Source organism: Triturus cristatus, chromosome 8 (genome assembly GCF_964204655.1).
Source record: "Triturus cristatus chromosome 8, aTriCri1.1, whole genome shotgun sequence".
NCBI classification, from domain to species: domain Eukaryota; kingdom Metazoa; phylum Chordata; class Amphibia; order Caudata; family Salamandridae; genus Triturus; species Triturus cristatus.
In genome coordinates, this window is record NC_140591.1 from 1,480,790,733 (window position 1) to 1,480,805,167 (window position 14,435).

Consider the following 14,435-nt stretch of genomic DNA (forward strand, 5'->3'; position numbering starts at 1 on the left):
GGGCTGTTGTGAATGGCAAATACCATTGGGCATGTGGCAGGTTATTCTCTGTCTTGTGCAGGCCTCAGGATAGGACTGTTACTGTTGAATGGCAAATACCAACTTGGCTTGTGGCGGGTCTTTCTCTGGGTAGTGCTGGATGTGTCATTTCTGGGCTGGAATGGCCGCCTGGATAAAGTGAAGTTCAGAGGATTCTGTTCTGGACCCTCGTCTTTGATGACGCTGTGCCACTACATCAGCCTTCTGGAGCTGTGCGCAATCCATGTGCCCTGAAAGCTTTTCGGCCTTCCATCAAGAGGAAGTCTAAGATGTTCTCAAGGACAACATAATCGCCATTTGGTACCGCAACAAACAGGGCGGTGTTGGGTTACCTTGGGATATCTCTAATAGGCAATGACTCATTACATTGCCTGAACATCAGATCAGACAAACTGAACTGATGCTGCCTTCAAGATCACAAGTGAGGGCTGCTTCCAGAGGTGGCACAGAGCATCTTCACCCAGAGGGGCATGCCCTGTGTGGATCTGCTCACTGCTTCTGAGAGCACACAGAGGCTTATTTACAAGGCCCTTGTGCCACTTTTGAGTAATTTTTAACATGGGAAAAGTGACGCAAAAGTGGCGCAAGGGGCTTGTAAATCTGCCCCACAGTGTTCAACCTTCTGCACCCTTGAGTTACTTCCTTAAGCTTCTTTAGCAGAGCTATTCTACCCTTTGATGGGATTCTGGCCTTCCCTATGTGCTTCCACCTCTGCTGCTATTCCTGTTTGTCCTGCAGAAGGTCAGAAGAGTCCGGGTACAGCTGATCCTATGAGCCCTGTCCTGACCTGAGAAAGTCTGGATTTTTGACCTGCTGAATCTGAGTATATGCCCTCCACTTTAGCTGCCAATTCGGGAGGATCATCTGCATCTGTCCTAGCAGCAGGGTAGGGTTCTGCATCTCAAACTCCACAATTTACACCATGCATAGAGATTGATTGGATTAATCTGAGAGGATATGTATGATCTTCCATCAGAGGTAATGGCTGAGATACTGGTGGCTTGCCGTCCATCTACAAAGTTCTTTTTTTCTTGCCACTGGTCTAAATTTGCCACCTCGTGCAAGGAAAGACGAGCCAACTCACCTACTTACTAAGATGTCTGAAGTTTTTCTGTTCATTTTATCTTTGGTCTGGCAAGGATTTGCTGTGGGCACTGTTAAAAGTTACTTATCAGCCCTTTTGCGATTTTTTCATTTGCCCTCTTTATTCAAGTTACAGTTTGTGTGATGTATTTCCTAAAAGGGCTCTGGCTCATATTACACTGTCAGATAATTTTTTTCAGGCAAAGGGAGATAAAATGATTTACCCAGAATCAAACGATGTTGAGCTGATGCCTGGACTCGAACCTGGTTTCCCAGTTCCAAAGTCGACAGCTCTGGCTGTTAGGCCATATCTCTTCCCTTAATTTGTTTCTTACTTTTGTGATGCGTGCATCCTTTGAATCTGCGCGCAGTTGCACCCTGAGACTTTTGACTGTCAAGACTGCATTTCTTATTGCCATTAGTTTTGCGCGCCCTGTTATTGAGTTGCACATGTGGTCTATCCAGTCACCATATATCACTCTTTTTCTTGACAAATTGATGCTTCAAAGTTCCCTCAAAAGTTGGGTCACCCTTTCATGTGATGCAGTCCAACATGCTCCCCGTGTTCTTCCCAGTACCACGTATCTCAAAAGAATAGAGGCCACACCAGCTGGATGCTAAGATGGCCCTTAGTTTGATCGACTAAAACTACATAGCACTGGATCAACGATCATCTCTTTGTTGGATTCACTGGTATAAAGAAAGGAAATGCTGTGCAGAAAATGACATTTTAAATGTGGATTGTCCTTTGTATCAAGATTTGCTAAGCTTTTGCCAAAAGGAGCATCCTGTGGTCTTCTGGCTTATTCCAACTGGGTGACGGCCGCTACCATGGCCTTTACTACAGCCATTCTGGTGTTCCACATCTGCCAAGCTGCTACTTAGCTGTCCATATACCTTCACAAGGAATGACTGCATCGACTCTCAGGCCCACAGGAAGGGCTGTTTTGCCAGGTCAGTGCTATAGGACTTCCTAGTGTGAAGTTCACTCCTCGGCCCAACCACCTTTCTGAGTTTACTGCTTTGGTATTGTTCCTTTCTGTAACATTCTTTATGGTGGATATTCCAGCTATCTGCAGATTCCTCACTGCCAAATCTTCCTGATAATATGGTCACTAGCTAGGTTTCTTATATTGTCATTTTCCCTAATTGTCTGTTGCTCTGCTTAAGAAAGCTTGGAAAATCCTATGAGTAAGTGGACATTAGCACACAGGGGTGGTGCCTATATGCAGCCCTGTGTCATCACATATGGAGGTGGAGCAGAGTCATGGAGATTGGCAGTACACCACCTACTGGCATACTGGAGCTATTGCTGAGTTTTCCCAGCCCAGTCTTTTGCACCTGTGGAGATTCCAATTGTGAGGAATCTGCAGTTAAAGTGACCACCAGAAAGACAGTTACCGAAGGTAAGTAACTTGTTCATTTTCAGAGAAACTTCAATCCTAGTGTCCATAGCATGAGCAAAATGGTGTTGCAGCGCTTGCAATGTAATTCGTTTTATTTATTCATTTATGTACTTAACTCCGGTCGGACATATGCTGGAGTTTACAACCCCCCCTGCCCCACCGCCCTGCAGCACTCCCTCGAGGAGCCGCGACTGGTCACTCATAGTCATTTCATGTCACTCATAATTTCACTCAAATTATGAAAATGTCACACATAAGTATACAAACATTATACTGTTAGCGAGAGTGTCCCTCATAGTTGCATGTCGCTCATAATTTCACTCAAATTATGAAAATGTCGCACATAAGTAATCTTAAAACTTGCCAGCTATGCTGGCCATGTGTTGTTCCTGCAAGAATCTGCAAAGTACTTGACGTGAAACTAAATATTACTGTAAACAAAATCGTATGTATTAATTCGTAACATTACTTTTCTGTCTTTGATTACATTCAATATAATCATGAATCATTAACGCAGCTTCGGAACACGTTTTAAAGTTCTTTCAATTACTTTTTTTGCTGTTTGAAGTGCATAAAGGTAAGGCTATAAATACCAGCTTCAGGTGAATTTGCTTATTTTTGAACCACGGGACATTTAAATGCTGGTGGGGCCGGTAGAAAACAGGCCAGATGGCGTTGGCGACCCGAACTGATAACGACAATTTGATTCTTTTTGTACCAGAATTATTTAATGTCATGTAGAAATTTTTATTTGGGAGCTTTGGTACTTAGCAGTCTTGAATTCACGTGAAGTCTTGTCTTGAACGCAAACTCTCAGCGTGCAGCCGATGATGGTATCACTGACTCACTCAGGCAGGTATGAATGAACTACAAATCCCGCCAGGCAGAGGGATGACGGCGTCTCTGGGTCGCGGGTGACGCGAACTACATCTCACAGCGCGCAGCGTGATAATGGCGGCTCTGCACATCCGATCACGAACTACAACTCCCAGAGGACAGGGGACAACTGCGTCCCTAGCAACGAAAAGTGCACCCGGAGCTAGGCCACCGGGGCTGCACCGAAGGCTGAACCGTGAGCTGCGCTTCTCCCACATTTAGCTAATTGCCTGTTCATCCCTCTATACTACTCGCCAGTCGCCCTCCCCCAATTCACTCACCACACCACATATTTGAGCCTTTCACTCAGACTGTAACCTACAATCACCAGAATCAATTTCCAGCGCCGAGCATCGTTTGGCTCGGGGTCCCTCGCCAGAATCAATCAGCCCCTGCAGCCCCAGTCGCCATGGGCCAGGACTACTATGCCGTCCTGGAAATCACGAGAAGTGCCACCGACTGCGCGATAAAGAAGGCGTAAGTACCCCTGCACCTCTTCTCTTATTATTTTGATGTCATTTTTGACAGGTGACTATAGGTATTGCTGTGGGCAATCTATTATTGGTAGAAGAGATTACACTCAAGAATTAGCCCAAATTCAGAGTCTGTGGCATCCGATCACGAACGAGTTAAATTGTATTTTTTTAAATATATACCGAAATACATAATGCTCTGGGCTGGAATAGGCGTGACAGGGCTGATCTCAAAATGAATAGAAATATACAACTATGACATTTATTTCCGGAAACGGTGCAACACGAACAGGGACTAAAAAATAAGTAAACAACTTCAGATAAAGCTAAATAGACTAGGAGCATAAGGAATGTCAAAAAGAGCTGCTCAGAGCTGTCAGATTACTGTAGGCAAACGCCCCAGTGCCTCACACAAGGACAGAAAGTGCTATATAAATGTTGCATTACGATACAATACATGTGTGATGTGAGGGGCGTTGTACAAAAATTATTCTAAGGGGGTCGTGCCTCAAAAGAACAGCGCAGTGCTCTGTCTCCACTTTAGAGTCGCCACCTTCACCCATGTCTCGAGGCTTGAGCTGTTATTTGACAACACATTACAGCCTAAGTAAATGATGAATGCAGTACAGATGTGTCTGGGATTGCCTGGCTTGGTTTGGTTCTATTGCACCAATTGGACTCACAGACCTGAAAATAGAATTGATTTGGAACATCAAGCTCGGAACTGGCAACAAGAAGTCTGATTCCCAAAGGTACATTCTCGCGTAAGTTCAATTTTACCAGTAAATGGATTGATTTACTAATGCAAAGTGTTTTCAAACTGTGATTTTGCACTCGTAAACCCGTAGACGTATTCACTGTATTACTCAATATTACCATACAATAGTATAATCTTGCGCATGTCTCGCAACAGGGATAGGAAGTAGATCATTCCCTGGTGAAGATGCCTGGAACATTTCAGAACACCCCAAAACCCAAGATTTTGTGGGTGTTCGCAAACATTTTGTTTGGCCCTTTCCCACCCCACACATTGTCAGAGAGTTTCTCCTGTGAAGGTCAGAAGTAAATCATTTCCCAGCATGGCAATGGGACGGCAGCACTCTAAAGTATGGTGTGGCCCTAGGGGTAGGAGGTTTCTCCATAGGGGAAATGGAGGAAAGAAAAGAGCAATTGCACCTTTGGGAAGGCCTTTCCACATGACTAGCTGTACTCTAAACACAATTACCCATGCCCAAACCATGCATTGTCGTAATTTGGTGCTCATAAAGGTTTTCCATGGGTGCTTTTTGCAGTATTAGAGGATGTTAAGGGCAAAGACCACAGCACTAAAATGGTTTCTTTAGAAGAACAGACACCACCTTGTTGTTTCCAAGTGTTGCTTGAGGAGTGATTTGAAAGGAAGTCTGTTTCTAAATGTGTAACCAAGGCCTAGGTGTGGCGGTTTAAACTCATGTAAATTGGGGTGAAATATGAACAGAGTCGATTTTCCTGGGAATTCAATGACATGCTCAATTACAGCATAGGGATTGTATGCTCAAATACAGCATAAGGATTGTATGCTCAATTACAGCATAAGGATTGTATGCTCAATTACAGCATAAGGCTTGTATTCATTAAAACGGTATAAATACCCCAGGTTTAATTTTCATGGGAGTTCTATAATACAGCCCTAAGAGTCACAACTCTGATATCCTTCATTTATGCTTTCCATGGTACCTACTAGTGGTGTAAGAAGTTGTTATATTTTTCTTGTGACCTTCACGCATTATGATCCTAAACTACAAAAACGATGCGAAGGTTCCAAAGTACTACTGGAGCTGAGCTTTCTTGGGATTAGAATGCCCCCTGCATGGCAGCACAGATGTGGGCCCTGCCCTGAGTGATACTGTCTGGTAAATTATCTGGTATCCAGACATTTTTGCACAGCACACATGGTGATATAGGCTAAGCCTTGTAGCCAGCAATGAGTGTCATGGCCTGGCTTGGAGGTCTGGAGGGGTGCCCCAAGTGCTCTGTCTGGTCACCATGGAACTACCATCCACGCACTGGGACATATACATGAAGCATTGGTGGCATTGTACCATTTTTGTGCTAGATAATACTAAAATAAAATAAAAATCATGTGTTTGTCATTTGTGCTGTATGTATGGTGACCGGTAAAAGGACCCCACAGTAATTATGAGCAAGTGGATGCAGAGGTCAGTGGGATCCGTTTTGGATGCCGCTGGTAAGACACAGCACAAGATGGTGGTTGTGGTACAGCCTCCCCAGACGGTGATATTGTACTGCTCGCTTTCCAAAGAAGAAGAGAGTAGCCGTGGTCTAGATACTGAAGTGTGGGAGGGTAGAGACTTACTTTAGAAATGCAGCAGTTACCTTGTTTTCTTTTTTTTTTACTCTCCAGAACCCCATTTTGTGTTATTTGGTTATTTTTAGATCTTCTTGTGACCGGGTACTAGCCCACAGAAATGTCAAGCTTCCAGACTAGGAGAACAATGTAATTTGTATTGTATTGTATTGTATCATAGACTTGTATAGCGCAGACTGCCACCCTACGGGTATCCTGGCGCTTCGACTTATCAGGTGACACCGGCAAAACAGAAATCCTATTTGCAAAATAGAGAGCTCGTTTTACTCATCCCTAGGGAAGAGCCAGGTCTTTAAGCTTTTTCTAAAGAGAAGTAGGGAATTAGATTGTCTAATACTCTGTTGCAGATCATTCCAGAGGCGGGAAGCTGCTACTCCAAATGCTCTGCCTCCCATCCTGATCTTCTTAAATCTGGTAGCAGTTACCAGATTTGCACTGGAAGAACGAAGGTTTCTCCGAGGATTATACCAGGTGAGTTTCTCCTGCAGAGATACTGGGCCCAGACCATGTACTGCTCTGAATACAATGCAGAGAGACTTTAACTGAATTCTCTCCTTAATGGGTAGCCAATGAAGGTCCATTAGAGCCAGCGTCGTTGAGGATCTCCGCTGCCTTTGTAACACCAGTTTTGCTGCTTTAGACTGGACTCTCTGCAATATCTGTAGTACTGATTGTGGTGCTCCCAGGTACAGAGAATTGCAGTAGTCCAGTCTGCTAAAAATTATACTCCTCACTACAAGAGGTCTGGTGGCATTAGGCAGTAGTGGGAGAATCTAGCGAAGTGCTCTTAGCAAGGAGAAGCAGATACTAACCGTTTTATTTTCTTGTGACTCCATTTGGAGGCTGTCATCTATTAAGACCCCTAGGTTACGCACTGTTTTAACTGGAACCAGTGTTTTGTCCTTAGGGGTGAGTCTGAACTCCAGCGGCAGGTACCGAGACATTTTGGCCGTGGAGCAGTACACAACCTCAGTTTTTCCTCCATTAAATTGTAGGGAGTTTGTCCTAAGCCAGTTGAGGTCTGTTGCATACACTCCTGGAAAGTGTCCATAGTTACTGCTTGATTCCCTTCCAGGGAAAACACCAGTTGGGTGTCGTCCACATAGTTAACTAGATCAATTCCGAAAGACTTGATAATAGGGATCAAAGGGCGCAAGTATATGTTAAGTAAAATAGAGCTTATTGCGGAGGCCTGCGGCACCCCATGGTGCACCGAGGTCTTAGTGGATGTGAACGGTGTAATGGACACAACCTGTTGTCTGCCCGTCAAATAAGATTGCAGCCATTTCAGTGCCCGTCCTTTCACACCTATATTCACTAGTCTTTCCAGCAGAATAGTATGGTTCACCATGTCGAATGCTGTCGACATATCTAGTAACACAAGCACAGATGGGTTACCATTGTCGGCTCACATTCTTAGATTGTCCAGTACGGTCACTAGTGCTGTTTCAGTTCCGTGTCCTGGTTGGAATCCAAACTGGTCCTTGTCCAGCAGATGATTTTCCTCTAGTTATAGGGACAGAGATTTGCTAACTGCCTTCTCCAGGATTTTTACCGGGTATGGCAGGAGAGAGATTGGTCTGAAGTTCATTGGGCTTGTAGGATCGAGAGATGTTTCTTTTAGCAGCAGAGTCACCACTGCCTGCTTCCAAACTTCTGGAACCATTCCTTCCTCCAATGACTGGCAGCAGATCTGGCGCAGCCAGGGGAATAATTCTTCCAGAAACTCCTTCCAAATCCTATGTGGAAGAGGGTCCAGAGGGGAGCCCGAGGATACACTTTGGGCAAGACTATTAAATGTGTCCTAGGTGAGAGGTTGAAAATACTCTAAAGCGGGCGGCTGACAGCTATGAGATGTTTCTATCTGTGACTCTTCGGCTGGTATCTGAGGTAGTTCATCCTGGCAGCTGCTGTTGCTGGGGTTAAAACCCCCAACAATTTTGATGATCTTCTCATCAAAGTGAGCGGCAATGTCATCACAGAGTTTTTGCGTTGCAACCACCTTATTGCCCATGCAGACTGGGTTGGATAGGTCTTTTATAATATTAAAAAGCGCTTTAGTACTATTGGGGGCTTGCAGGATGGATTTAGCATAAAATTCTGCTTTGGACCTAGAAATAGTTTCCTTATACAGAGCCTGCAGTAGTTTCAACTCTTTTTTTTATCTAATTCTAGATATGACCTTCTCCATTTCCTCTCGCCCAGTTTGCATTTTTTCCGCATCAATTTCAGCTCCTCACTGTACCAGGGGGCTGAGGATTTATTTCTATTCTTCAGTCTTTTTACCGGGACAATCAGATCCAAAGTACCGTTTATATAGTTACAGTAGGTTTGATAGTTTCACACCAACTCGTTTGCAAACTACCCTTTATATTGCAATGTGTTCAATGTACTGATCATTTGCATTGCAAATTGAATATATTCATAGAGCCTCGCAAACCACCTGCCTCATGAACATTAATGAGTCTGGTTATGGGGATGGACAATTGTGAGGCTCTGCGTCCATTTTCTCTGCTTAACAGCATTTTTCTTTTATATATTTGTCTGTGTCCTTTAAAGAGATTGGTGTTGCTTTGTTGAAATGTTTTGGCATGCTGAGAAGACCTCCGCAAGCGCATGAAGTGAATCCTGGACCACAATCGATCCCCCCTGATCGCCAGCCATGATTCTTAAAGAGGCAGCTGTTCCAAGGGGACAGCTTCCACTTAGTGAATCAGTTACCACCCCTACTCGAGGGTCTGTATCATCATCAATGGTTTGCAATTGGGATTACACACCATTGATAGCGATATTTGGTGTTTGCATAACCTATGCTTTGCTGTTTGCATCCTTTACAACCGCAAAATACCGCCTTTGTACATCATGCTGTAGACAGCTGCTGGGGCGATTCTATTGAAGGCAACCACACTGCTTGTAAGATTTAGATATTCAGAAAAACCTGACCAGGTTTATGTGGAATGTGAATGGCACAAACTTTGAGGAGGGGGTGGATATGAATAGCATGCTATTTACTTTGGTTATGAACAGCACGTTATTTTCTTTGGCATCCTGCTACTATGGAGTGGGAACAATATTATTCGAGGAGGAAAGCACTTCCAGGTAGTTACTGTCTGGGGAAATGGAGTCAGATGGCCGAGGTGAAACTAAAGCACCTCATCCACCATTTTCAGTGACTGTGTGTGAAGGCTTTTATTACATGCCCTATAAAGTCTTAAATGATTGTAGGTGCTCGGGCGTTTGCTTAGAGTAGTGGCCAACCTCCTTGAATAATATTGCTACTGTAAATCAGAACCCAATGGCTTTTTCGAGGTGTTCCTTTGAGAGGTACTCTTTTAAATGGAGGCTTACATGAAAGATCACCGTGCTTCATTCTTTTTGTGATATGACAGTCAACATATGTTTTCTCCTGCTGGTCATTTGACTGTTTTTGCGGCTCAAACCAGGAAATAAGATTTAGGAGGTCAGGTAGAGGACTGAAGTAGAGGGACATATGGCAAAGACTGCAGTTGTCCTATCTGCCCACCGCTCTGCACTGCCACCCTATTTGGAGTGCAACTGTTTACTAGGTTCCCAAAGGCAAAGCCAGCAACAGATCTATCTTCAGAAACACCTTTGATGTTGCAGGCCCTGCTGGTATTGGGGCCCGCCCGATTAAGGGTGGCCTGTCTGACGTCATTTCCATCAGTGTACCTTTTCTACAATGGTTCATGGCATACAAAGGTCCCAGGGCATGAGAGGGGTAATAGTTATATTCTTCCTGTAACTGGACCTCAGCTTTGGAAATCTATCTCCAGGTATTACACAAGTGACAACTGCTCTACTGTGCCAGGAAGACATGGCGGACTTGCTGCAACATTTTTTTTACATGATGAAACTTTCGCTGTTCATGCAGTAGATATTTGCCACAACATATTTTTATTAAGTTGTCCGCCGCTGGCACAACAGCAGTTCTGCAACTGGGTCATCATAGTTCAAGTACCCCCCCCCCCCCAACACCTTGAATGAGGGGCAGACTTTTGAAGAGTGGGTCATTTGACATCTCATGGAAATGGTCCCCACTGTGTAGTTATATTTAATTCCTATAGGAAACTTTGCTATTAAATACAAAAAAAATTGCTGACCTTCCTGGGCGCACCGTGAGTCTGCGCCAAGGTAAAGCTGAAGCTTGTTACTTGACTTTTGCGGGTAAACACCCACCAGTGGACTCCTGAGTGAGTGTTCTTCCACTCCAACCACTGGTTCTGTATACCATTAAGTTTTGGTTTGTCTGCACCATAGTGCCTTTGTTACACAGACCATATTACACTTTTCACAAGGTCCTGAAGAAAGCCACCACACCTCTAAGGAGGGTACTAGGCTGAAACATGTCGACCTGTTTCTTCATTCTATGACAAGTTGAACTCCCTCCTGTCGTAGCCTCGTTTTAATCCTGGCCCAAGGGCACCCTAATAAAGTTTGCAGCACACCCTGGAGTTAGTTTTATCTCACGTTTATTCTTCTTTTTAACTCCTCACCACACCCTGCTCACCTACAGGTTTAATATACCTCTTTCTATCAAAGAAAACATCCCTGAGCTCCTCCCTCTCAGAGAGGGTGTTGTAGCCTGCATTATGACTAAGTTCCTAATGCAAGGAGGTTGCCATATGATGAAGCATGCCACCTTCGGGTGCGTTAGGGAACGCGTCCTTTAAAATGGGCATCCCCGTAGAACTCTTCCATACTCTACAGACCCAGGGGCTTCTTTTGTGTTGTTTGGATGGAATTGTATTTACCTAATTTGACAAAAAGTTAGAACTTCACTCAGAAAGCATGCATTTTGTGATTTATTGTAATTCAGTTTGACTATTTTTGAGAAATTTGTGTTTAAAGAGGGGCTTGGGTTAGGCATGAAGGGGCTGCTAACATTTCAGGTAGGTCTGGACTCCTGATGTCCAGTTATGCTCTGATTAGCCAATTTTAAGGGGACTAGACAATACTGATTGGCTGGCGCTAGCCTGAATAATATGTTGAGTCAGCCATTACAGGACTTGGTGACATGGTCCCCATACATCTGGAAGGATTCATAGAAGCCTCAAACCTCAGGATAATTCAGGTGGTCTGAAAGGATCAGGTAAAATTAGATATTGCTGAATCACCTAGGCGGTTACAAGACAGATGAAAGCAAGATGGTAAAACTTTTAGTTGAGAACACATGGAATATTAATGAGCAGATTAACGTATTGTTGGAGGACACGGACATAATTAGAACATGTGACTAGTCTGAACTATAGTTAGAGGTTCCAGAGACTCAAGAATGTAAACAGTGGCTGGCAAAGATGAGGTAGTTGTTTTTTCATAGGGTGGTCTGAGGTGGGTCTTCAGTCTTGTAAAGTTTGAGGTAATCTTTTAGTCACTTGTGTTTGGGTAGGGAGTTCAAAGCTAGGATCCTTGAGCATGAAGAGATAGATCTGTATACAAACTTTTTAGATTTGTTTGGTTTGATACTGAGGTTGTCATTTAGGAAAGAGAGGAAACTGGTCATTTTCCGAAGATTGGTGGATGTTGTTTCCATTCTTCTCTTAGGGGCAGATTTACAAGCCCCTTGCGCCACTTTTGCGTCACTTTTAACATGGGAAAAGTGATGCAAAAGTGGCGCAAGAGGCTTGTAAATCTGCCCTTAGTCCCTCCATTTCATTTAGATGTCAGGAAAACACAGTTTTCCAGACAGCTGTGACTCTACAATGTAAGCATCTGAAGAATTCTTACATTGGATTCCCACAATGAAAATGTGATCTGATTTGGGGGGGAAATGCTTTCTGACTCCGCTGAAATTTGAAATTTCTATGTAGGAATGTCGATCTCAGAATTCTTTACAATTGGAAGTGCCTAGGAAGTGCCTCACGAGTGATGCCAAAAGTCTAGATTTGTGATCTGGCATTGATAAGTACAGGGTTTACAGCGAACATCTGGTGTATTGGAAACTATGAGCCTAGGCGTGTGGTTCTCAGCTATGTATTCTGTGGACCACACAGAGAACTCCTCAGTACAGGTATCCAGGTGTAAGTCATAGGGCAAACTTTTCCAACATCATGTATACCCTCATGTCTTCCCACTGTGTGTGTACACTCAAACTCTTCCAACATCATATATATAGAATTATAGATGGGTAAAAGTGAATTACAGGGATATTTTTCACAAAGGGGTTCCGAGTGACATTGTTAGACCTGGCATCCGTGGCGTGGTTTCCCTTGACTTTTTTTGCTTTCTGATCTTCTGTTTTACTGACTTCATTTTTGTGACTTTAGAATTCTGGGCACTTTACCACTGCGGACCAGTGCTAAAGTGCAGATCCTTTCCCAAAAACAAGGTAACATTGCTTATAAGCTCTGAATGTGCCATCCACTGCAGTAACCATTTAAAACGTGTCTAAGGCCTGCCATTGCAAAGTCTGTGGGTGCAGTTTTAAACTGCCATTTTGACCTGGCAAGTTAATCCTATTATCCGGTCCAAATCTTCCTTTTTAATACATATACATCACCCCTAAGGTAGGCCCTGGAGAGCCCCAAGGGCAGGGTGCAGTGTATTTAAGAAGTTGGGCATGTACTTTTAAGTTTTACATGTCTAGGTAGTGAAGAACTCTTACATTTGTTTTTCACTACTACAATGCCTATCTTGCCCTTAGGTTAACATTGGTATTGCCTTATTGCACCTTATAAGTGTAATTCCCAATTGGGACAAGGTAGAAATTTCGAGTTCGGTGTCTCTGGACTCACAATTTAAAATCAAAACTTACGGTGAAGTCGGATTTTAAATTGTAAGTCTGAAAATTCTACTTTTAGAAAGTTGACATTTTCTTACTTTAACCATTCTGTGTCTCTGCCTGTCTCTGAATACACGTCTGGTAGGGGAAGGGGCGTGGGGGGGGGGGGGGTTGGTGATAGCTGGACTTTGTGTGTGACTGTCTAGAAAGAATACTCAACGGGAGCTGAGGAGTGACATTCACATCCAGATGGCCTAACACCAGGCTGATGGGCCTTCCTGAGCTAGATGGGAGGGAGATCTGACCCTCCGGACCTGAATAGGGCTGTGCCTGTCCCCACACGAAGAGCTGCATACCCCCTGTAGTGAGTATGGCACCAGGGCAGAAATGGCAGGGACCTTGTGGACTTCAAAGGCCTCTCTTTGAAGTCTCCCGCACTTCACAGACACAACTGGGTATAAGAACTGGACCCCTGAAACTCCAACTCAGTGCACTCGGGACCTGAGGACATTATGCCAGGAAGAAGGACTGCTGTGCTGCTGAAAGGACTGACACTCTTCTGAACTCTGCTGGATTTGCTACACTCCTTTTCTGTTGTGCCTGCCCTGATGTCTGCTGCCCCTTGCCTGCTGGTGAGAAGGACTGAATCTGAATCTCTACATCCCCAGAACCAAGTGACTCCAAGAGCTTGCTGGCTTCTCTCTTGTTCTGAAGTCTCAGGGACATCAAAGACTTCCTTCAACTCTACTTCAACTGCCGGACTCTGCCAACTGCGAGTCCTGCCCTGCCAAGAGGTGCCAATTCAATCCTGGGCCTTGAAAGTGGGTTCTGCGGCTGTTTATTTTTCAAAAACCCATGCATCGTCTGCTGTGCACCGCTTGGAACCGCCGTATTCTCCTTTGACGTCGACGCAGCGCTGCTTCGAGGACATCCCTGCTCGGCTTGACGACGAGATGGGACCCAACTGTAATGCTGCTGCTGACGCATCGCCTGCAGTGTAAGAGGTTCAACGATGATGTGAAACCCGACTGCAGGGCTCGACGATGACACATCACCTTCATCACAAAGGGGTTTGACAATGACATGGGGCTCATCTACAAGGCCCGACAACGATGCATCTACCTGACTGCGCAACTCAGAACCAATGCTTCTTGCTCTCTCTGTCGACGCATCCTCCAGAAAGGTGCTATTTTCCGTGTGGCTTCTGTATCCAACCTGCGCTCCATCGCGGTCGGCTTGTCTTTTCAGATTTGACCCGGTCCAGCACAACCAGATAGCCCCGGTTGGAGCTTTATGACTCTAATTCTAGATATTTTTTAAAAATTCATAAATCTGGTTCTACTTATTGGATCTTTGTCATTTTGATCTTGTTTTGTTCATTAAATTAAGCTCTATTGTTCTAATCTGGTGTGGATTATTTTTGTGGGATGGTTTTCACAGTTTTACTGAAA

At 44.3% G+C, this 14,435-nt stretch overlaps 1 protein-coding gene across 1 annotated transcript in view; it reads left to right on the forward strand.

The window, feature by feature from the left end:
• The first annotated feature begins 3,569 nt into the window (after positions 1–3,569).
• Positions 3,570–14,435, forward strand: part of DNAJB13 (DnaJ heat shock protein family (Hsp40) member B13) — a 67,980-nt gene continuing 57,114 nt past the window's right edge. Inside the window, exon 1 of the mRNA XM_085623326.1 lies at positions 3,570–3,881. Within this exon, the coding sequence (XP_085479452.1) occupies positions 3,814–3,881 (68 nt within the window). The 5' untranslated portion in view covers positions 3,570–3,813. The remainder of the gene's footprint in view (positions 3,882–14,435) is intronic.